Source organism: Batrachochytrium dendrobatidis (assembly GCF_000203795.2).
Source record: "Batrachochytrium dendrobatidis JAM81 unplaced genomic scaffold BATDEscaffold_8, whole genome shotgun sequence".
Lineage (NCBI taxonomy): Eukaryota > Fungi > Chytridiomycota > Chytridiomycetes > Rhizophydiales > Batrachochytrium > Batrachochytrium dendrobatidis.
The window spans coordinates 1,064,429-1,088,655 of NW_006281106.1; the positions used below are offsets into that span (position 1 = coordinate 1,064,429).

Here is a 24,227-nt window from a genome sequence, read left to right on the forward strand (position 1 = left end):
TTTGCAGAAATAGCAAATTCAACGAGTGTTGAAAAGCAATCAAAATTATCTTGTCCTCAGGCTTTCTCCACTTGTGACTCATGTCAACATCAACTGTTCAAACCCAAATCAAGTCATAATACTTTATTGGTGATTTACATTGGTAAAGTTCATGATCAAACAAGTCGTATAGAACAAATACATATTTCTAGAAAAGAAAAAGAATTGAATAGGATGAATCAACTCATTGCAGAGTATACTCGGGCGTATGCACAGCCCTACACATTCATCCGTGAGTAAAACAGTCACAGAGTTCATCCATCGCAGAGCATCCTTCCATCCATGATATTTATTATGAACAAAGATAAAACTCATGGAGATCCTCTATACGCGTCACTGTTGTTAATGCTGCGATCATGGTAAACGTCCAATGATCCAATAGCAGTTGGTGTAAACAAACTACGATTTAAATTATCTACTCGCTTATGTGATGGTTCCAACTGATATCCAGATGTGTCTGGCTCTTCAGATGGTTTTTTTGGTACAAAAGTGTTGTTTTGAGAGGGTAACAAAGGCGGTTGCTGATTCAAGACAGTGTTTGAATCAATTATGGCATCTCTTGATTCTGTTATGGCCGAGGACATCATTTTATGCTGCTGCTGTGACGATTGTTTCAATATAGATGGTTCCGATTCTGTTGGCATATGTGTGGCATTTGCTATAGTAGCGGAATGTGGAATGTCGTCTTCAAATACACGATTTGCATCTGACTGATCCAACTCTACTTTTAAAGTCAAATAATTGCCACCATACTGGCCTGCAGTTGTATTGAAACGACTAACGGTTTGAAAGACATGGTCATCTAAATCACGCGGTGTCATGGGAAGTTCTCGCTTACTATTACTAGAGCTGACAAGAGTTTGACCATCGTAAGATTCATCAGTATGTTCTGAACGAGCCATCATGTCTAGTTCCACTTCAACAGGTTCTTGAGCGCCTATGTAACCAAAGTGAAAACGACCCTCATCGTCAAATATGCCGCCGTGAATTGTGCCATACTTGTCCGTGTATCCTTGGTGAAACCAGCCATATTTATCCCAAAAGGCAAAGAATCCAGGTGCAGACGGAGGATTAAACTGATCAGACATAACAGGGCCAATTTCAGATGGTATGACAGGCTGATGTTGTATATGGGAATATGAGACTGCACTAGCAGGAGTGAATGGAATATTGATGCTTTTTTGTTGAAAGGATTGATTATCATATGATGTTTGTTCCATAGTTTGTTGTGGGACAATCTTTTGATTCTCGTATGCTGGATGCAGCTGTTGCTCCAAAGAAATGTGTTGAAGTTGCTGTTGTTGCATATTATATTGTTGCTGCGTATTATATTGTTGCTGTTCAAGTTGTTTTCGTTGAAGATTCTCATATTGCTGTTGCTGCAAGTAATGTTCGTATTGGCGCTGCTGTTGCTGCTGCTGCTGCCGAGATCGTTGTGATAATTGCGGTTTAAGCTGCGGTTGAGGGACGATTTCAACAACTTCTTCAACCAAATCCAACAGATCGCAAGGTTTTTGGTAGTTTGGAGGCAATGCCGCAGGACCCTTTGTATCCTTATTATTGGTATGAAGAGGTAGAGCAAAGGCTGTATAGACAGGATCAGGGGTGGTAACAGATAGATTGGCATCTTTCAAGGAAGTTTTAGTAGTGGTGGCAGACAATTGTCCATTCATGGCTGTCGTTTTGTTTGCACCTCCATGATAAGTACGGTAGCCTTTTCTAGATTTTTCCGGGTTATTTTTAGAAGAATCATTGGAAGCTTTTTGGGCACTAAGAGGAATAAGCGAGCCCGATTTATTTCCGGTACGAGCAGAAAAGCAACAGCACTTGCAGCAAAAGCAGATCAGACAGGCACCCAAACCGCATATAACCAAGCATATAGCAGCAGTAATCAGAATCACCTAGTATGGAAGAATGTTGAAATGGTTAGTTACAATGGGTGGCTTTATACAAAAAAGGTCAACCCATCTCTAAACTACAAGTATAGATGAATACATTCAAAGTAATGCATGATAAAAATCAAATTACAATTGATACATTTACAACCCATTCAGTCTATAAAAGAGTGAATAGGATTCTGCAATGCAACATAGATTCCGAAAATGAAGTTTTGAAGCAGGTAGAGGAATCCACTAGACAAGACACATGTAAAAACAATGCTTACAGTTGGAGTAAAGAACGAGTGGGTGAATGGTGACTGGCAGACATTGTTCACACAGATATCAGGCAGATTGCATTGAGAGCAATTTCTTGGTGTGGCTGTTGAATTGGCAACATTAAACCCGGCCGAGCCAGTAAAAGGGCTGGCCGATTGCTGATTGGTGGACGGGTGGTGTGCAGCATCGGTGGGTTGAGACAAGACAGTTTCTGAAGGAGAGTTTGTGGTAGAAGAGAGGATGACAGAGCAGTAGCCAGCTAGACAGTTTGGAGCCGAGACGGGACAGTCGCTGTTGGAAGTGCACGTATGAACAGGAGAGGATATTGAAGTAGTTGCAATCACGGCAGTAGATTTAACCGTATCGGACTGAGCAGAGACAAGCAGCCATGCATGCATGGTGAGCAGCAGCAACAGAAACATATTGCTCATCAGCCAGTGAGTGTGCTGACGAGCCATTTATGAACATTTCTGAGTTTGAAACGACAAACAAAAATAACATCAAGTCACGTGTAACTAATTTACTTTTGAAATGCAAATTGAATTCTAAACGCACTGTGTTGCTGTCATGCCAAAAGGTTGGCTGGATTTGACATTCGTTTTACTGTCAATCTAATTACTAATTCGTCTTGTTTGATAGATTCTATTCCGCTTAAACATCCAGTCACTTCTCGTTCAGTCACTCACTGTTTGGCAGAAAATGCTGTTCATGTCAGAGATGCCGCAAAGTGGATAGGTATTGATATCTTTATTGCATCAAGACCCTCTTGTTTCAAGCTACAGCCGTATTCACGTAAAATAGAATACTTTGTCTTGACATGCAAAATGTTTAAATCGTCACTCCTACAAATTGGTTGGTCTGCTTCAATACCATTGTCAAAACAGTGACCATCTGGGTTGAATCAATTTCATGCATTGCAACCCAGATGTTGAATTGGACTGCTTTCAAGTCTGCAAATTCCTTGTCTTCTAATATCAGTTACGTTCGCGCTTTAACCCTCGAAACCAAAGGCTGCATGTCTCAGAAATGCAGTCGTCATTTTCATGTTGATCATCAGGATGTTGTCCAGTAAATTTGCTGGCATGAATCATTCGAGATTGGCTGCTTGTGCACTTTGGTTTCCTTATTTAGTGCTCCATTTTACACAAATACGGCTGTAAAAGGTTGCTTGGTACCCTTGACATCTGCATGGAATCGATTTTCTAGTCACGCTCGTCTGATATACTAATGAATTGTATACCCTGATATATCAAATTGCACCAATCTATTCTCTTGGGAGTCTAGGAAGAGCTATTGTCAAACTGGAGCGACCCCATACTGCCATGATTGTGGCTCGGGCTGCTGATTCTGCATTTGTCTTGTTCACCCGTCATCTAGCCTTGTATTTGATGGAAACGCCTCGCGATTGTATCGGTCTTTCGGGTCTTTCTGTGTATGTGGTTTGATATGTACCCTGCATGCTGTTTTGTATTTTTTATTAACCCCTCTCGCCTTGTTTCAATAAAAATAGATTTGTAGAGTCTAGCTTAAAAGATCATCCTGTTTTTGGATACGAACAGCTGTTGAGTTGCAAGCCATATATCAAGGACAGACTCAAGTTTTGGACACCTGAGCTATGCATATCTAATGCTGATACCATCGACTTTATTGTTACTTTAGGTGGTGATGGTACAGTTCTGTTTGCATCTTGGCTTTTTCAAAAAGCTCAAGTTCCTCCAATCATTCCTTTCCACCTGGGATCACTTGGATTCCTCACTGTGTTTGATATTGCAGACATTCGTCATGTGTTGGAGCGTGTTATTGGATGTGTCGGTGAAGGTGTTCGAGTCAACATGCGAATGAGATTAAACTGTGCAGTTTATCGTCATACAAAACTGGACAAGCCCAGCACGTGTACTGTATCCGCAAGCACCCACAAGGTCTCGTCTACCAATTCACACAGCTATCCTAGCTCTCATCAAGAGCAATCCCAATTCTTGGAGATACAAACAGATGACATTGTTTCGACAGACACCATTGGATCTCCTTTGGATCTTTTGTCTAAAAGTCTAAAAGCCACATCTCTTTCTGATCTTGTTACATCTCAAAGTATACCAGTACGACCTCATGTATATGCTCAAAGTAAACCTACTGTTTCTGCAGTCGAGTCTCTTCCTTTGCAAGGTGATGCTACAAAAGACTCGATCCATAACATTAGTTGTAATAATGACTGTCACGATGATTCAACCAAAGTCCATGATACCCATCACAACTCGACCAAATCGCGTCAACCTTTTAAGCACTTACGCTCTGATCATAGCTGCAATGCGCTGCAGCTTGAACCAGCTGTATTGACAGAAACATTTCAGATTTTAAACGATTTGGTGGTAGATCGTGGACCAAGTGCTTACATGAGTCAGCTAGAACTGTTTGTGGATGATAGACACTTGACAACGGCTCAGGCCGATGGTCTTGTGCTTTCTACACCCACTGGAAGTACTGCATACTCGGCAAGTACATCACGTCAAGATAGTTGAAATTTCCTATGATCAAATCATTACAGTACCCAACTAACATTTACTCTTTGTATATTAGTTGTCAGCAGGTGGGTCGTTGGTTCACCCAGAAGTTCCATCGTTTCTCATTACACCAATTTGTGCACACTCATTGTCGTTCCGTCCCATGCTTCTTCCAGACTCAATTGAACTCAAAGTTCAAGTGCCTTTGGATTCCAGAAACACGGCATGGGCTTCTTTTGATGGCCGTCATCGCATCGAGCTCAAACAAGGTGACTACATTGCTGTTACCATGTCTCGGTGGCCGATGCCAAGCGTATGTATGAAGGATCAATCCAGTGATTGGTTTGAAAGTTTAAGGAGGTGTTTGCATTGGAATGAACGAACGCGCCAACGACCTTTAGATGTGTCGGTGCTAGAGACTGCTGTACGGATAAACACTGGAGAATCGGTTGGAAGTCCATCCTTGGAAACGCTTGCTACACATTTGTTTGAATAGGATACCGAGTTTTTGACATGGATGCAATATCATCTTACACTGGTTTGCATGTTCTTTTTTTTATTTAAACGGATTGGCTTTTTAATATATTTGTTTTATTGGATGCCATTTGGAACAAAAATCACTGATTTATTTATACTCCAACTTGATGACCGAATTTCTAAATGGATTGAGGCTGTATTGACTGTCATCTCACAACCATTGATTCTATGCTTGAATTGCAATCATTCCTTGACTGCCATATTCACGCAAAACGGAACACTAAAGTATTACAAAATACACAATAAACAGCCAATCTCATGAAATGATGTGTGTCAGTTGACTAGAAATATTGTTTTTGAACTCTGTTTACATTACTGCTCTAATGCATCCGCAATTGTTCAACCCTTTTTTTCAAAACAAGCATCATGACATTGAGTGATTGGCGTGAAAAAAGAGATTGCATGCCAATGGCTACGATCACTGCTTTTTTGAACTATAATGCAAATGTATGGAGTTTTAGGATGCGGCAGAGTCTTTTTAATATGGTAATGCCGGACAATTCTTGTGTAAATCAACGTTTCCAATAATGAACACAGTTCTGGACGTGGCTTGTGTAGGGAGTCCTTTTTTGGTTTCAATTCAATCTTTGCGGCCTTTTGAAAAGGATATCTGACACGACCATGATATTGAAGCTGCTGTTTTTTAAACTCATTCGCGTTCTAGTTGAATAAAAGGATTGCACGCATCAGAAATGCGACGATTGTTTCCATACTAGCCACCCAATGCTCAGTAAACAACAGTTGTATTAGCAACAAGTGTCAATCATGTTGTGTTTATCAGGACAGGAATGTTTTTATATAAAAATGAGCAGAAACCAAAGTCGAATCAACAATTGTCCAGTAAGTTGGGTGCGAATTGGCAAACCATTCACGAGACTGGCCGTTTATCATGTACTTGGAAGCCCTTTTTGGTGTTTCATTTTACGTGAATGTAACGGTAAGGTAATATCAAATGACACAGCTTGTCGGCCCTGTTATCACTTGCAGGGATTCATACAAGCCATATTGCTTGCTCTTGTTTCTTGGGCCATCCATCCCTTCTCCCTTATTCACAAACCGTTGTACGAACCAGTATATCTACATAAATAAAGTAAGCTCAGCATATCGCTCTCCTAATTAACTTTTATATTCCGGAATGCATATTAAAACTGCTCTTGCCTTGTCTATTGCTCTTGCTGCCAATGCAGTTTTTGCTGGAGATGAATCCCAGAAGGATGGAAAGAAAGCACCAGGTGGTGGTGTAGCCAAACTCAGCAAGAGTGCTGCCGCTACTGGCGCTACTACTGCTACTGCTACCGCTACTGCTGCTGCTGTTGCTGCTGCTGCTGCCGCTGCTGGTCCAAGCTCTGGTTCAAGCTCTGGTCCGGATCTCAATCCCTCTCTTACTCCTTTGTGTTTGGCAGGTCTCCAGGTGAAACTAATGGAACTCAGTATTGCATGCCCAGGTCTTACTCCCGAGATTCTCCATAAACCCGATCTTTCTAAAATCCTGAAAGACGATGTGTTTTTGGACAACTTTTGTTCAGATATGTGTCGAGGTGCTGTGAGCAGTTTTGGTCCTTCTCTCAAACCTGTATGTGGGGATCAAAAACTATTTAAACCCAAGGCTCGTCTTTCTACAGACGATGCTCCAAGTGTTGAAGGATTAACTGGCGATCTTACTGTCTCGTCGATTTCCAGTTATGTTGGATTGGGTCAAAAACAAGGATGTATTCGCACCGAGGACAAGTCAAAGTTCTGCTTACGAACTCAATATGAAGAGGTGAAGGACAAGTTGGAACAGCAATCATCGCTCCAATCCATCATGACGGCCATTTTTATGGATCCGACACATACAACTACGTATTGTGCTCAACAGCAAGTTTCGGAAGGATTGAAGGCTACTGCTGAGGATCCCAACTTGGCAAATGTCCACCAGGTTTTGGTTGCTTCAGACTTGTTCCAAAAGGAAGCTATTCAAGCCAAGGAGAAGGCTGGTACTACTGCTGACAAGCCAAAGGACAAGAGTGGAACAGTCGTAGTAGGAAATACTTTTACGGCTGCACTTGCTGCCTCGGCCATCATTGCCATCATGTTCCAGTTTGCTTAGAGCCATTTAATCCATTATTTCATTCAACATTTGTTCCATTCGATTCTCTAGTTTTGATGTCAACTTACTAATTTGTTCACAAATGAAAATCTCTGTTTTTGGATGAATAATTTATTGCCAGTCATTTCAACATTCAACTTTATTTAAACGCTGAGTCGCTGAATATGGATGGGTTTGTTGGAGGTGCACTCAAACTGAAAGGAACAACTTCTGGATCAAAAATGTAAGTACACAAACCCATCCAGTAACAGATTTGAAGTATTTCTGATTCTTAAACCAACAGTAGTAAGAAGAACAAGAAATCCAAAAAGACTTCACATACAACTCCTGGATCCAATGATACCTCCACAACACATACTACAACCGAGTCAAAAGAAAAGTCTGTCGATTCTGGAATGACGGAAGCTGAGCGTAAATTCAGAGAAGTCCAGCGCAAACGAGTAAGAAACTTGCTAGCACCATGGATTTAAAATGCATTCAATGATAAACAGGATTATAGTGACATACTGACTTTCAATATTCTGATACTTGGAATACAGTTGGATGCAAAGGCTGAAAAAATTGCTTCTAAATCACACAAAGAACGAGTAGCTGTAAGTATGAATTTATAATGAAATGCCATGGTTGATGGGTTCAACTGCATTGATGTAGAAACTGACTGATTATGGTTTAGGATCTCAATGCATATCTGGAATCCTTGTCAGAACATCATGATATCCCTCGTGTTGGACCAGGCTAAACCCTCGACTTGCATCAAGACAATTACTCTTGCCAGATTATGAATCTACAGTCGTATTCATCCTGCAGTGACTTTATTTTGATTCGGAATAAACGATTGTTAGGTATTCATTTCTATTTGCTATTAGAGATTGATTACGCTGTTTCAATCAACCTTCTCAATTCTTCCAGCGTCCATTGCATGATGCTCAAACTGTAGTTTTGGGCTGACTGTCCTCATTTGACATGACATGTATTGTACCATCATTGGATTCACCCTTGGTGTTTCGTTTTGCGAATATACAACTGTAGTGGATTTAAATTTAGAATTTCGTATTTATTCAGGCAATCGAGAATGGAAGTGGTAAAAATTAAAAATGTATAGTAACCAAAAATTAGTGGCTAAAAGGTGATTTATAAAAGGCTGGACGGCGAGTTGGTTAAACAGAATGACTAGTATCGCAAGTCAGCGCATTCATACTATCCAAAAAATAAATGATGAACCCAATCAATTCAGCTCAACGGTCTCAGCCACAACTCCCGCACCATCTATATTAGGCAGAATCTGCGCATTATCTTGCATCGTGACAGGATCGCCATGTGATGCAATGGGTTGATCCGCAACACTATCATCGCCATTGCAGTGGTTCACACTTAAAACTAGATCCGACTCTTGCGAAACCGTTTCCAATTGCTCTTCATCCGGCTTTGACATGGCAGCCATCACACTCCCAGTTAAATAGGTCGGCTCCTTGTGTTCTCGTCCGTCAGTCAGCACTCTTACATACGTTGTAAACTTTTGTAACTCAATTTCAAGATAACGCAATCGCCGGTTCCAATTCAATGACGCCTTGCTATGTGTACTGGGAGAATCCGCAAAGTGTTTATCCATCGGCTCCTTGAAACTCAAATGCTCGAGAATTTCAGTCTTGACAATATTTACTTGTCGCTGCATGGATTCAAGCTGTACTGCCTGGATGATCCCATTCAAGGAAATAGTGTATAGTTAGTGTTGAATCTAGACGTGTTTGACAGACTGCTAGCTGTTTTTAAAATACATGGTTATACGGCCTAAAACTCACCTCGCTAAAAGGACTGACAATATGGCCAAGCCCTCCAGGCGGAATCCATTCCGAGATTTTTGGTTTGGGCTTACTTTTATGCTTTGCTGTTCTAGATCCACTAAAACCAAACGAAATCACACTCGTACCATTTGTACTGGGAGTGAAATTTGAAGTGGTTGCACTTCCATCACTCATAGTACTAGCAACGCTACGCACACTTGTACTGCTGCTTTTTAAAGGCTCGCTGGATGCCATACTGGCGTTACTTGTTCTAGCTGCACTTGCAGTCGTGTCTACAGACCCTGTTCGAAGCCTCAAGTTTTGGAAATAATACAGAGGCCCCATCATATCTTCATCAACAGGAGGTTGAGGACCTTCAGTTTGCCATACCTTTCTTTCCCAAATGATCCATGTCCATCCATATTCCATAGAACTAGCAGATCCACGCATCGGCTCTTTGCTTTTGCGTGCAGCCCAGTAGTTGATGTTATGCGACCATTCAGTAACAGTCTCGTGGGTTGGCGATTGAAAAAAGTATTCACTGCCATTAGCCAGTTTAAGAGCTAGAACATGAGGACGAGCTATTGAGTAGGCTGCGTGTAAAATGCTGCAGCAAGCATGAAGGAGTGGAAATACTTCAGGCTCACGCATTGCAAGTCGAATGACGGGTGCTTCGGATGGAGTGGAAGTTGGAAACTCGGCACTGTATCGGCGATCTGGAGGCGTAGATGACAGACTTGATACTTCATCTACACATTCGGTTAATGGCGTTTGCTTACGGCTTTGAAATGTACTGGATCGAAATCCAAAATTTGAAATATTAGGCGATAAAAAAGAAGAACTTGTGTGGCCTGACGGAGATTGAATCAACGTACGAGGCGATGTGGTCGGTGTAGTTGATGACGATACCAGTGTAGGTGTACTTTTGGATTCAAAGTGGTCGTCAAACGCTACAACAGAATTTCCAGATAATTCCGATGGTTCAAATGCTTCGGGTTGATTGGGCAATGCTAGCTTGTGCATCACCAATTCAATCATACCATCTGGCTGGGAACGAAGAATGCACCAAAACTTACACCAGCGTCTATTCTTGGCACGTGTACCGCCCATCTCCAAAATATGTTTGCGAATTAACAAACCTTCTAAAATAACTCCAGTGCATCGTGTAGGCGAACCAACGACTCGCTCAGAGTGTTCTGTTGTAGTGGGTGTAGTGCGATCCGTAGATGTATTTGTCGCTGTTTCAAACATCCCTGATCCAATAGATGCAGATATGTCTGTTGCAGCACGAATAAATCCCATAATAGAACTCCGATCGCCAGGAGCCATATGTTTTCGACGAAAGTGTCCCAAAGAATATATACTTCCGCGTTCTTTAGTGTCCGTATGTAATGCCATGGACCCAACAGATTGTGAAGACGACAAGGACCAGTTTGACGAATCATGGCCTGTGCATTCTCGTGCCTGTGGATTGGCAGAAGCTGCCAGTTCATCACTGGAGCCAATAGGAACAGCTGTCAATTGCATAATACGGTGTCTGAAAATAGATGCATATAAATCCTATCATGGCAAACGTAGCAGTATTATTAGTAATAGACAAGTGCATGTACGATAAGTATAGTATGCACTTGGTGTAAAAGCTTACTCTTAAAATCAGTTCCAATCCCTTTTTCCATTTTCGTGCTGCTTCAATGTCCATCACAGCCTGTTCTTTTAATTTATCATCGTTTTCAATCATGGTGTCTACCAATTCCATTGTATTTTTTAAAAACGTTCTCCGTGCTATGCGTTTACTCGAGTTGGGTCCAACATTTACAATATGTAAATCAGTATTTAAAAGCACAAGCGAAAACAGAATACCGTATACAATATCTACACAAATGGATATTGGCATGTCAGTTATACGTTGTTTGATACAACACTATCCCATGTTGTCATAAATAAACAGTGCATATCTTGAAGCAAAATTCGTTACCGTCGCTTCGAAATGTTGGTTGTAACAAAGGATTGCAATCCCAATATCTTCTCGAAAATTGATAAAGAATACGATCAACCATTTGTGTCTCGCCAGCGAGATAGAGTTTCTTGCACAGTTGTCTAGTTAAATATCCAATTAGCATTTTGTTTACAACTACACAAGGTGTTTCAAACCCATTCATGGCAGATTGAAAAGACTACCTAAACGCTTGATCTAACCCGATATTTGAAAAATCAAAGCACTCCATATAACTTGTACGAACAACTGTATGATACGCATCACTAATAAAATATTCATGTCAATAATGCATCCAAATTATTTGTTACAACAATCCACATGATTCGCGGCACAATACACCTTTTCCCAATAATTAGTGAAATATCATTTGGTCGACAGCCAGGCAAGGACCCTTCATACAGCATTCGACCAACATCGTTTGGATCGCATTCCTTGTATTGTTTGAATAGCTCAGATGGAGTAAGCATAGTTGATAGCGATTCGGTAGAATATGCATTGTGCGATCCAAATTTGGCAGAAGACCGAGTAGGTGACGGTGCACGTAGCCCATTATATGAGGTGAATACATCGTGGCTGGGGTGTTTTTGCGAGTTGTCTAACGCTCTATATGTGGAAGTTGAAAATTGTTTTGACAATGATGACGAGGTTTTACTCCCCAAGGAACTTATACTGCGGTTGTATAGATGATACTCACTATCGCTAGTCAAGGACATTTCAGGAGAAGGTGTACGTGTAGATAAAGCATCTCTATCCATCATTGAGTCTATGGTTGAAGTTTCCAACGGATAGTCAAGACTGGATGCAGATATGGCTGCTGGAGAGGCGTATTGGGAAAGTGCGCCAGTGCTTGGAGAGGTTAAAGGAAATGCATTTGATATGGCAGTAGGAGTGGAGCCGCAAGATGGAGAAGTCGTAGATGAAAAACTACGTTCAGGGATCGCAGCAACTCCAGTCGATTTGTTGATATGCATTTCCTTGTGTTGGCGGATCAACATCGCGATGCGTTCCACTCGTTCTGCATCTATAGAAGAAACACTTGGATGAGAATTTGAAATGACAGTTGGGCTAGGAGAAAGCTGTCCAGATATGGGTCCATGCACGGTTGAATGTTTAGGGCTTTCATGAGATTCCGTTTCTGTTCCATTGGTAAACCCAGTCATGGTGGATGTAGATGCGGGAGGTGTGTGTGAGGAGGGCTGAATCGAGCTAGTCGTTGAATCTTGGACAGTCATGGAAAGTGTAGATGTTGCATCATGAAGCGTTTGCTGAGGAAGGAAGCCTGAATGCATTGTCATGATAACAGTATGAAGATGAAAAAATGAGTTTAGGGCAGCAATAGGCTGAAACTATTTAAATACAAAACAGGAGTGATGGCCTGATAGTGAATTCATGATATCTTTATGAATTCACTCATGCTGCGTACATGTAAATATGCTCAAGATGAGCCATAGTACATGTGCTGCTATAAATCATGCAAACTGCACACAACAGTCGAATGACATCCAACCATTCCAGGCTTACCAGAAGCATCATCGTCGTGAGTTGGCAACTTTGAATCCATCTAGAACAGAGTAGCAATAAAATATTCAAGTTTCTAGTGACAATGGCAGTATTCTTGGCCGTGCTTTGGTCTGATATCAACCAAATCCAGTTTGTGGCCAACTATTCAGAACTGCTAAATGGCAACGATAAATGTTTAAAATGCGAGCAAAGCAATTTTTATTGGCGGTTTACGCAGTGGCTGGCAACATACTCGACAAGATTCAAACTGCGATGATTACGCACAGAAAAAGTAGTGTTGATAGTCAGCACACAGTGAATACTGGACTCTGTCTTGTGCTTGTGCTGCTCATGAATGCAGTCGGTCGATCTATCACGTTCAGGATTCAACTGTTTAAAATATACAGGTCTAGCCATTGGACCATTCAGTGTAGACTGCTGAAATAGTTTATACTTTATTTCCTTAAAACTGCAATGGATAGCACATGTCACCACGAGATTGCCTGCTGAATATGCAACGTGAATTGATCTGGCACAAAATACACCCAGTACGTAGATCTACCATACACAGTAAGCATCTATTTACTTTAAATACAATGATTCGAGTTCTATTTCTTACTTTTCAGTTGGTCCGAGCTGGAATCCCATCATACTGTATCCATCATGTCCAATAATAGGCTCACAGACAACCTTTGCAATGGATGAAAGTGGTATTTTTTGAGTGTTGTCGTTGGTAGAGATGCATAGTTCATCCAGTTCCAGTCTGAATACTAGACGAGTCTTTCCACCGCGCGAGTTTAATAGTCCCGATACACCTCGTGGTGGAATTGGAAGATGCAGACCACATACTCCTTTTTCGGCATCTGTCGGCTTGCCCTTGTCTATAATCTTCTTGTGTTCCTAAAATGTATCGACATTGGTTAAATGCTATTACCGTGCTGGTAGTTTTAGGTTTGGAAATACTTGCAACTGCAATTCATCCCGAGTATAGATGATAGACTCGTGCTACTACAGTATAACAAACACATGTATAATCTACTCTTACTGTTAATGTACACAGTGCGGTTTTGTGAGCGAATACGAAATCAGATGGACTAGCAGGCGTAGTAGCAACAGTTGCCATATTCAACAGATCTTTGGCTGTAGATGCCATCATCATGACTTTACTTCCATCCTTGATATTTGCCTCGGCAATTGTTTGGTCGTCCTTGAGGACACCTTTGAACAAGAGTTTCTGCATGGATGGCTCAATACCAGTCAGTTCCGAGAGTGCGAGTTTAAGATCCTTGACCAGATTCGAACCAGTCAATGGAATAACATGGCTTGTCTTTCCAAATGCCACTTTGATTGAGATTTTGGGTTCTAATACATGGATAAACTATGTGAGTCTTTCTGGTTCAAAAGGCTTGACAGGATAGAACAATAAACACCAGAATGCAAGCTGTCAACAGGTTTAAAGTTGCTGTCCGATGTTGAACAAGTGACAAGCATATGAGATGAATAACACTCGTACCAAGCGAAAGAGCAGAATCTGTATTATTAATAGAGGATTCTTTTGACGCAACTATATCATCAGCACCAGTCATTTCTGTACTCATCTGAGCAATGTCTTATCATTGTTTCAAAAACAAACCAGTCAGTCAAAAGAGTATAAAGACAGCAATAACCAAGTATTGCTACAAGACAGAAATACAACCAAATGCTCTTACATGGGAAATTGCTGTTATTTTGTATGAGAAAAACCAACTTTGTAATGCGAATCTTGAATCATTACAAAGTATTATCAATAAACTGAAGCTTGTTTTGAACAGATTGCATGATTGCTATTCCTGCAATCGCATTCACATAGAATGAAGCAATAAACAAGTCAATCTCATGACAATGTACTCAACTGACTGATCTTTGTATAACTGAATGAATGCTCACATCTGTTTTGATAAATCTTGTATCAGAGCTCAATATCTGGATTTAAACGAGTCTGATGATCGTACATGCAAGAATAATTCCATTTCAAAACCAGTTTGATTTGTATGGACGCTGTGTTCAAGAATACCAATTTCTAGCAACAAAGTGCGATGACTATTTAGCCATTGCAATATCAATACAAGTGTTCTATTTTACATGAACATGGCTGTAAATTATTTTATCTATTCATTAGATATAATGGTCTCATCGTTCTGGATATCGTTGATACTGTTACTTGTCTGCACTATTTTGTTCTGGTATGGCATTGCCAGTGCAGTCCGCCGGTTTTCTAAACGCTTCGGAGTGACTATTCAGAGAGTGGGAATGCGTCGACTGAATGGTATTCAAATCTCCCATGACCGACTCCATATTAAAATGATGTCTGTTCAATCATTTCATATAGGCACTGTTGGCGTCAGTTTTGGTCGTCGTCCCGACTCCAACGCTCTTGTGTGTGTGTTTGTGCAGAATGTTGCGGTGGTTGTCAAGATGAATCCAATTCAAGATGTTGTTGCGTCTACTTCTACCCATAGCAATGCTAGTGTAAAAACTACTTTGTCGCTAGATAAACAAATATTTTCTGTATGGTCCTTTCTGTCAAATACTTTGGTCCAATACATAATGCGACTTGTCGCCATCGATGTCACTGATGTTCATGTAACCATTCAAGACGTATCTGGCATCTGCATCTATGAAACCAAGCTTCATTCACTAGAGATTGCCTCAATTCTAGATGGTGCACCGTCTAGCTGCATATCTAAATTCACCCAGAAAGGCTTTATACCATCTGCTTCAAAATGTGGTGCTGAAATGCTACTTGCGCTATCACCATATCGTTTTAAAGCTTATTCTGGCGAAACCGTTTTCGAGTGTCAGCAACCTACACTGTTTTCCATTGCACTAGTTAGATCATCTTGGAATGCATTTTTAATTGCCAACATCAATATCGATCATCCCACAATTCGTACTCTAGAACTTGCCATGTTTCAGAATATACTAAAGCAATATACCCACCACACGTCAGATTCATTGCAGGACGGATCTACGTTTGATTCAGCCATGTTCAATCACACTGAACTGCAAAAAACTGCATTGATCGACACAGAAACATCCACAGACATTCCCTTGCCCACAAAAGCAGCTCTAGATATCCTTGAAGCATTGACGTGCATGGCTCCAAGAGTTTCCATAGAAATCAACCACGCAGCAGTTGTCCATGTATTTGAAAATGCTTTAGACAATTCTAAAATAGATTTTGATACAAAATCAAGCACGGCTAGCTTTAAACCTAATTCTTCACATACAATACTCTTCTCATTCAAACTCATTGAACTTTTGGCTAAAATCGATCGAGATGCAGGTCGCAATAGAGTGTTTCCTAAAATTGAAATGCGTGCATCTGTTGAGGAGAGCATCGGTGATTTGATGTCATTTGATTGCAATAAGAAGTCAGTGTCCCATTTTTTCTCTGTAAAGAAAGCTAGTTTTAATGCAAGCTTTGGTCATGAAGAAAATAGTTCAATCTGCATTTTGAAGTGTGCTACTCGAATCATGTCCCCACATATCATTTTGGATCCTCATGTGCTTGATCTTTTTCAAATCTATGTCTGCTCTGAAGCATCTATCAATATTCCATCACACACAAAACCTAAACCGGATTTCAGCAACATCTTTTTAATGGATGCAGGCAGTCTTTTTGGGTTAAATCAACTGGACATTATATTCACTGTCAATATTGCAGATGTGCTGATTGGCATTCAAGTACCTATTGGCGAACCCGATCATATTGAACAGTCTAACCTTGCACAAATTTCATTTAAGCTCGACTTGTTTTCGATATCTACTAGCATGCATTTGCTATTGCTTTCTACCGCGATCTCATCCAGTCATCTTGCTGTTGATCGTATCGAGCTTTGCAAAAGCACAATCGATGTGTTGTTTACAGGTGCTGGATTACATACCCAACTTGCTCGTACAACATCAAAAAGACTCTCTGCACTTTTTCCTACAACAGAGTCATTGTCGTCATTGGAAACTCTAGTGTCAAGTACAAATATGGCTGTAAATCTGGTTTTAGAGTATTCAGATCGATGCTTTTCCGTGCAAAGTGCAGTTGACATTGAATCAATCATTGTTGATCTATCATGGCTGGCCACAGGAAGTTTACTCGATTACTTTGCTGTTGTCTTGGCACTTTGGTCGTTACTTGGAACATTTATAAAAAAGTCAAATTTGGTTGAACATGACGGACTGCCAAATGTACCCGAGCCCCATAATTCAGCAGATGGCTCGCTCATATCACTATTTGAAATAGAAGTTAGCTCTACAGCTGTTCTTAAGCAACTTAGCGTCATTTTGGTTGGACAGGTGGACAAGAGCGGTTTAATAGGTTCTGTAAAAGCCGCTTCAGTCAACGCAAAAGCGAGATATGACGATACCAGTCTTTGGAATATCGAACTATTCACTGGAAATATCGAAACAGTTGATCTGCTGACATTTCTACACTATAAGGATTTTTCCACGTTGATTGATGGTGCTCTGCCAACCCATTCTGTCTTGTGTATTCAAAAAATCCAATTTATGATGCAACACAGCTTAAATTTGGCATCTCCATTACATACCGCCTCGGATTCATCAATACCAGAATCTGGGCGTTTTTCTCTTATATCGGTTGAATCAACACAATGTCTTGTGGATATCTCTTTTGTACACTGCTTTATTATTTTAAATGCATGTATCGATGTGGTCAAGATTTTGACACTTGTTACACCTTTTAAAGCTATTCGCGATAAAACACCCGATTCTTTGGTTCTGGGACCGGTAATCCCACTTGCAAAGATATCTATTTGCTCGATATTTGTCAAAATAGAACTTCCCGACAAGGTCAAGATTCAAGGCACATTGGACCAGATTAAATCTACAATCTATCTTGGTGGAACCGGCCAAGTTGAACTTAAATCCATGGATGCACAAGTATATCTTCAAAACTCGGACATTTTCAAACAGCTCCTTCTAGTTCAAGACATTACTGTTGGCTTTACACCATCTGCTCCAGCCACTGCAGCAAACATATCTTTTGCACCGAATAAAATGGATATCACGATTCCATACGGTTTTGAAATGTCAGAGATTGTCGAGAATGCCATAAACCTTGTCCGTGCACTGAAATCTATTTTTCGTACATTTTTCGGACATATACCATCAAACTCGTCTGATCCTGGACGCACCTTTATCATTAAAGAATCAATCCCTAATATCAGGTGTTGTATCCAAATGTGTACGATCCATATTGAAGATGATCCGTTTGTTTCTCGACTATCAAGAAATTATCGTGTAGGATTACCCGAAAATTTCTCAAGAATTTCACGAGAAAGAGCTTTTTGGAAACAAGCCAAGCAGCGTGAGGCCAAGCAATCAGAGTAAGTGCATTGATTGTATTTCCCAATACTACTGAAAAGTAGAGTTGTTTTTGACGTGTGTTTTATACAAATAGTGGCACTTTTAATCCCAACGAGATTGACAAAGCATGGAAGTTGCTTGAGGAGTTCAATAGCCGTGCGTACATTGAGGCAATCAATAAGTCAAGCCAAGATGCCAATGACGAGGTATATCTTTTGGCAGCTGTTCTGGAAGGAATTGATATAGTTGTATCTGCTCCATCATTGCTTGAACTGACAGTCGAGGAAACCTTGAACACGCTGGACTACAATACACCTTCCAAACTCATTTACGATGACTTGATTCCTCGCGATATCTCGGTTGGGTTTCACTCTATTGATATTCGGTTACGTGATTATCCCTTTTCATTGCTCAAAGTACCAGCATCACCTCGTGGAACGACATGGCTGACTAAAGGATTGCTAGTTATCGCCGAGCCTCTTCTCCCAGTAGAATCACGCCGAACTGTTTATCTTCCATTGAAAGATTTGAGTATTGACCCAATAATTGTAACACGGTCCGTCAGCCCAACCAAGATCTATCTTCACACCACGACCGTCATTAAATGCAATTCTGCTATTTGTGCCTACTATGGAGCATCACTTGAACCCTGTTTGAGTGATTTGGTATCAGTGATTGACTCGTTTACCAAACCTAATGCTGACCCAAGTCCACCCGTTGGATGGTGGGACAAATTAAGATTGATGCTTCACGGCACGAATGAAATCAGTATTTCTGGTGGGGGCGAATTACGACTTCGCGTTTTGGGTTCAATGTCACCATACTACGATCCTTTAAAGCATTTTGGTATGGATGGCATTGAGCTTTCACTTGGCAGCGGTGTTCACTTTAACATTGGTGCACCACAATCTAATGATATAGTTTTGCTGGAGGCAGGTGAGGTACGGTTTGCCTTGCCACAAAAAAAGAGTTTAGCACAAGGTGCAGCACAGGAAATGAATGATACGTTGGCCAAATTCAGCGGTGGAGTGCGAATCGCTTTTGGTGTGAGGTTTACTACGTTTAGACCAGTAGATGGGCCAAATTTCCCACCTATTGAGGTGCATCCATGGAAAACTCATGCAGATATTGTCCTGCGCTCGCCAGAATTCTGTCATTCGCCATCTCTTGGACAAGTAAGTAATTTTCAAATATCTTATTATTTGCTCCAGTATTTTAAATGTGTTGATGGAACACTCATGCTTTGATCCATTCAAAATGATGGATAGGTGTGGGACTCGTTTCATGGATTTCGATCCGAGTTTATTCATATGCATGTGGAGATCACTTCCCCAAAGCCGTATTTTTCTGGACTAGTGGTTCCTAGCAGCCATCTGTGCATGAATTCTTCGTCTTTTAGTCAGGTGCAGATTATGACTATGGTATACCAATCGATTCTCACCAGTATTCCCCTTCGGACTCGAGTCATGTTTTTCACTAAACCGGTGCATCAAGGCGTGCCCACCAGTCCTAAACCCAAGCTAGGCAGAGCACTAAGCACTGTACGTCTTGTTACCACTCTCAAGCCGTTGGTCATCACATTAATTGCTGAGCAAGATGATCTGACAGGCGGTGTTGGGTTGCGAGGACGAACAACACATATGGAATCTGATGTGTTGTTTAGACAGCATAAACTCACGCATATAGATGATGGAAATATATCTATATCTAGACGTCCCGCCTATCGATGGGATTTAGAAGAAAGCCAAATGTCTTTTGAAGATATTGAAGGATGTACATTGACATATACTGTTCCGAGTGAGCCTGGGCACTGCTCAGCAACCCCAGTTGATGCTGATGAAGACGCCGCAAGTATTATGGATAACGAGATTTGGACATTTGCTGAAGATGCCTATTATACTCTTGATGCCTCTGTCATGCAGTTTACTCCATTTCTCTGGTCACCGCGTCTGCTTTACTTTCGTCGCGGAACCAGTAGTGACCATCATCACTTGCACGAAAAAGACTTTTTTGATAAGCAGCTCGCGTTGTTGACTGCTCGTATGCATGAAATCGAGGCTACTATATGGATTTTAAAGGAAGAGCAGAAGGGAATCGAATCAAGAATGGCAGTTTTCTTTGACACCTCAATTGAAAAAGAGTCGGCAGGATTGGTTGATCGACTCACAATGCTGTATGAAAAACGAGCATTGATTCAAAATGCTATCAAGGACTTGATCGAGTCGCTAGAGATGTCTGACAATTCGACATTCATAGAAGAGTCTGCAGCCAAACAGGATATGCAAGTATTTAAACATCATTACGTTTTCCATAATATATGCTTTCTTTGGAAAGTTCCTGTTCGAAATGCAATCATTAAACTCATTGATTTGCAAACAAAAAACTTTGCAATCAAGTATTGTTTGTCCAACGCTGCTGCCAAGGTTGTTTCAGAGCTAATTCGCCTGATTGGCGAGCAAAGATCCATGCTCAAAGCCTCTACTCCAGCATCTACCTTGCCAGGATCCAAGTCAAAGAAATCTGACGACACAAACACGGCCAATAAGCAATCTACATTCACCAACTATTCCTCAGAGTCCATGGCGCAGCTGTTGGATCAATTGCTGCATGACCTTGCTTTAGGGATTCGTACCAATATTCCCAACGAAACCGAGGCAGAGTTTGATCATATCTATGTTCCACCATCACCGGAAAAAACTGAGCTCAATAGCAAATTCCGCAAAATCAGCAGATATACACCTTCTTTTGATATTAATTCTCCAGACTATTTGGCTCCTGGACAAATGGTAGAAAGTGATTCAGTGATTACACTCATCAATCCACAGGTTGCGTATGAAGTAGTCAATGTGGCTGATCCACTTACTGTCCAGTCAGTGATTGTTGCATCAACAGGCATGGAACTTCTTTTGGTGACGATTCTTGACGAGGTGGCTGCTGCTGCTAGACAGGGATATGAAGATAAGGATCGAAATGATGCGATTGTCAAGTACAGAACAATTGTCAATGTTCACGAGGCTCAGTTTTTTATTAGACAAGAAACCGACCATGACACAATGTCTTACACTGCCTACCCGTCTCGTAACGGTCAAGATGATATGGACAGTCAGTACAACGCAAGTCGACAATGCTGGGTTCCACTTGAATGTTTTCTTGACACGAGCTCAGTGGATCCGCGATTTGTTCGGATTGTTGAACATGCTTCGGCCAACTTTCATCGTGATAAAATGAACCCTTTGTATTTTACTCGTTCGTCAGCATTCGCAACACAACAGACTGATACGCACTTTTTATCACTTCCACAGTTTTGTATTGCAATGAACTCGGCTCAGTACATGCTTGTACATCAAGTGATCACTTCGTTACTGGTTTACAATGATCCTGCAGCAGGAAAGTTGGCTGAACGGTTGCGCAAAGTGATGCTTGCTTTGGAGCAGCTACCTGATTTAAGAGAGATGCAAGACATGGTGCTGTCACTCCAGGAACGCGTGCGTCAAACGGATTCGGTTGTAAAATCCAATACAACCACTGATTCTCAGCGTCAACAAGAACTTCGTCGATCCCTTATTCAAGGTCGTAATGAACTCCATGTATTGATGGAAGCTTTGAAAGGCACACAACAAATTGAAAAGCAGCGTAATTCGGAAGGATTGTCCTATCAACTTTGCGTCAAAATGGACAAGTTTGTATGGCTGATGTTGCTTGAAAACAATGATCCATTTTTACGTTGTACATTTACAAACCCAGCAATTATGTGGGTTCATAGAGAAGATCAAGTTTCAATCAACACGCTCGAGATTGAAACACTATATGTAGAAAACTTGCATGTGATGACCAGCGAGTTCAAAGATGCGATTTCTCCTTATATACCGGATCGACACGGTGTAGATTTTAAACGGAATAAGATGCTACGATTGTATTTGAGAGAGCTTGCACCGGTTGCTGGAATCCAAGTCGTGGATCATTTTGAAATCGATATGTTTCCACTATCCATTCAGGTTACATATGAGTTGGGAAAGCAGTTTATGCGATACATTTTCCCCAATAAGAAAAATATACCAGCTTCCAGTACTGCTACTGCATCAGGTGATGCTCACTCATCTTCTCCCTATGCGCGAACCATAGCGTCTGTTGATGAAAATGACCGACCTCGATCACAAACACCGGATACGTTGGATACAGTATCTGTATCTCGACGTGGCAAGCAGACAAACGAATGGTCATCTACACACACGACAAATAGCTCATCTGCAACGACAGCAACGGCAGTTGTTGCTAAAAGCAGCAGTGCATCTACTCATACACGAGGTAGTGGAAAACGTCGTCCAAGCCGAGCTCTCACTGAGCTTAAACAAATGCAAGCCCGTGCTTCAGAAAACCGATCGTTTATCTATATCAAGCTTCCAGGTGTATTGCACTGCTTGAGTTATCGAGGACTCAAGGAAAAGAATTTAGAAGATCTACACATGTTTGAATTCTACCTACCCACTTTAGAGTATCGGAATAAAACCTGGACGTGGTATGAATTTGTCAATGCAGTAAAGCGTGGTATGTATTGACTAGCTGTATTATCAATGCAATATGTTATGTATAACGATTTTTGGGTGTGTGTATATGAATACTAGATACGATGCGTGCAGCACTTGCTAATACGGGAGCACTTGTTCGAGAGAAGCTATTTCAGAAACGAAAACCTGGGACTGTGCATTCGACAACACACTCGAGTATAGAATCGCAGACTGGTACAACCTCATCTACTGAGCCATCAGAGTTTGGATCGGTTTCTTATCCTGTTGATGGCGGGCTGCATCTTGGACGAAGTGAATCAGTCAAGTCGTCCTATTCAGGCGAAGATAGTGTTTCGACTCATGGACATGGTCACGCAGGACGCAGAATGCGCGACAGAATTGGCAATGGAAAAGGGATTATCAAAAGTCTTATGCGACGGATGGATAGGAAAGATGAATCGAGTAATAGCGATGTTGACGATTTGGGAAACCTCGAGATCAGTGGAGATCATGACAGTTTACCAGATAATTTGAATGACGGGGCTTCCATGTCAATGCATTCATCAGAAAACCCTTCATATCCAATCACGTCACTTACTATTAGATCTCAGTCAAGCGATCATCAACAGCAGCAGAAGATGGAGGATGAATTGCTTGCTAAAGGAAGGTTGATATTTGGTAAATATTATCCTGATTGATAGTTGAATGCTGTGATCTGGAAACCTGAATAAACCAATCTAGCTAGATGTTTACTATTGCTATAACCATCATTTATACCATCTAAAGCTCCCACCTTGTAAACAGATGTTAAATCGGGCAATCTTTAGTAAAACAGGCAATGATGGTTTGATTTTATTGTTTCTTGATCAAAATACGATCAGGATTGGTCCATCTTGGAGAAGTCACATACTTCCAAGGTTTACGACTCCATGGAGGATGCAGCCGTTGAATTGGTTTAGAGTCTTCCAAACTTATATAAAGTTTCTTGCGACGCAAGATATTGGCAATGATTCTCAACTCTTTATCTTTAGCAGTTCCTTCTGGCATCCTTGGACCCAATTTGATCTTGATGTGAGCATGTGGTCGATGCATAACACCAAATCGGCCTCGAGCATGAATACGGATCCGTTTCAAATAAGTTCCTTTGCCTACTAGGGCTTGGTGTATAATAAAGTCGTCAGGATTGAGATTGTAGTTGTGACGCAGCGCGCATTCGATACGATGAAGAAGCCGAACAACTGATATACCGCGACGTTTAAGAGTGAATGCCATTTGTCTTTTAGCTTCAGTGATGGGCATTTTACGGATCAAACGAGCAAGATGGTTCATCTTTTGAGGGGATGCTCGCATGTTTCCTGTAGTAAAGAACGGAAGACGATTGGCAGCTTCTGTACGAGATTGAAAGATGGCGTGAATATCTACTGAAGCTGAATCTGCCGTATCAGCTGAAGTGGAAGATGCAGTAGATGTGGAAGGGGATTTCGATTGAGCAGTTCTAGTCTTTGCTTCTTCAATAGCAGCCTTGAATAATGGCGACATGTTTGTGGATGTATCTTCAGATGACATGCAACGCACTCTAGTGATGGAAGCTCGAAGATGATTTAAAGCGAATGTTGGAACAACAGGAGATTTCCAGACAGTTTGAAACAGAGCAGTGGAAGCTCTTTTTGAAGCCATCTTCATATACACCGAGCAGGACATCCTGACGCACCACTACCAGCCAAGTGCCAACAATTTTGACAAATATTTCAAAAGAAAACCA

General features: G+C 41.1%; 8 protein-coding genes across 8 annotated transcripts; 4 read left to right on the forward strand and 4 right to left on the reverse strand.

Annotated features, from left to right (window-relative positions):
- Positions 1-350: 350 nt before the first annotated feature.
- BATDEDRAFT_89703 (uncharacterized protein) lies at positions 351-2,653 on the reverse strand (the record flags this gene model as incomplete). The annotated part of the gene is made up of 2 exons (XM_006680148.1): positions 351-1,940; positions 2,204-2,653. The coding sequence occupies 2 exons, from the start codon at positions 2,651-2,653 to the stop codon at positions 351-353; spliced, it is 2,040 nt and encodes a 679-aa protein (XP_006680211.1).
- Positions 2,654-3,517: 864 nt separating this feature from the next.
- On the forward strand, positions 3,518-5,189 carry BATDEDRAFT_89943 (uncharacterized protein; the record flags this gene model as incomplete). The annotated part of the gene is made up of 3 exons (XM_006680035.1): positions 3,518-3,627; positions 3,706-4,688; positions 4,777-5,189. The coding sequence occupies 3 exons, from the start codon at positions 3,518-3,520 to the stop codon at positions 5,187-5,189; spliced, it is 1,506 nt and encodes a 501-aa protein (XP_006680098.1).
- Positions 5,190-6,365: 1,176 nt separating this feature from the next.
- Positions 6,366-7,319, forward strand: BATDEDRAFT_89944 (uncharacterized protein; the record flags this gene model as incomplete). Its single annotated transcript, XM_006680036.1, has 1 exon — positions 6,366-7,319. The coding sequence occupies one exon, from the start codon at positions 6,366-6,368 to the stop codon at positions 7,317-7,319; it is 954 nt and encodes a 317-aa protein (XP_006680099.1).
- Positions 7,320-7,483: 164 nt separating this feature from the next.
- On the forward strand, positions 7,484-8,058 carry BATDEDRAFT_89945 (uncharacterized protein; the record flags this gene model as incomplete). The annotated part of the gene is made up of 4 exons (XM_006680037.1): positions 7,484-7,542; positions 7,603-7,759; positions 7,859-7,912; positions 7,993-8,058. 4 exons carry the CDS (start codon positions 7,484-7,486, stop codon positions 8,056-8,058), a joined length of 336 nt encoding a protein of 111 aa, XP_006680100.1.
- Positions 8,059-8,355: 297 nt separating this feature from the next.
- Positions 8,356-12,766, reverse strand: BATDEDRAFT_35468 (uncharacterized protein). The gene is made up of 7 exons (XM_006679950.1): positions 12,618-12,766; positions 11,436-12,375; positions 11,279-11,359; positions 11,076-11,197; positions 10,746-10,972; positions 9,119-10,660; positions 8,356-9,009 (listed from the first exon to the last, which is right to left on the reverse strand). The coding sequence occupies exons 1-7, from the start codon at positions 12,655-12,657 to the stop codon at positions 8,545-8,547; spliced, it is 3,417 nt and encodes a 1,138-aa protein (XP_006680013.1). The 5' UTR covers positions 12,658-12,766; the 3' UTR covers positions 8,356-8,544.
- Positions 12,767-13,084: 318 nt separating this feature from the next.
- Positions 13,085-14,182, reverse strand: BATDEDRAFT_26023 (uncharacterized protein; the record flags this gene model as incomplete). The annotated part of the gene is made up of 4 exons (XM_006679866.1): positions 13,085-13,154; positions 13,216-13,496; positions 13,642-13,958; positions 14,110-14,182. 4 exons carry the CDS (start codon positions 14,180-14,182, stop codon positions 13,085-13,087), a joined length of 741 nt encoding a protein of 246 aa, XP_006679929.1.
- Positions 14,183-14,759: 577 nt separating this feature from the next.
- Positions 14,760-23,163, forward strand: BATDEDRAFT_89946 (uncharacterized protein; the record flags this gene model as incomplete). The annotated part of the gene is made up of 4 exons (XM_006680038.1): positions 14,760-17,980; positions 18,055-19,135; positions 19,229-22,505; positions 22,583-23,163. 4 exons carry the CDS (start codon positions 14,760-14,762, stop codon positions 23,161-23,163), a joined length of 8,160 nt encoding a protein of 2,719 aa, XP_006680101.1.
- Positions 23,164-23,317: 154 nt separating this feature from the next.
- Positions 23,318-24,142, reverse strand: BATDEDRAFT_89702 (uncharacterized protein; the record flags this gene model as incomplete). The annotated part of the gene is made up of 1 exon (XM_006680149.1): positions 23,318-24,142. The coding sequence occupies one exon, from the start codon at positions 24,140-24,142 to the stop codon at positions 23,318-23,320; it is 825 nt and encodes a 274-aa protein (XP_006680212.1).
- Between the last annotated feature and the right edge of the window lie 85 nt (positions 24,143-24,227).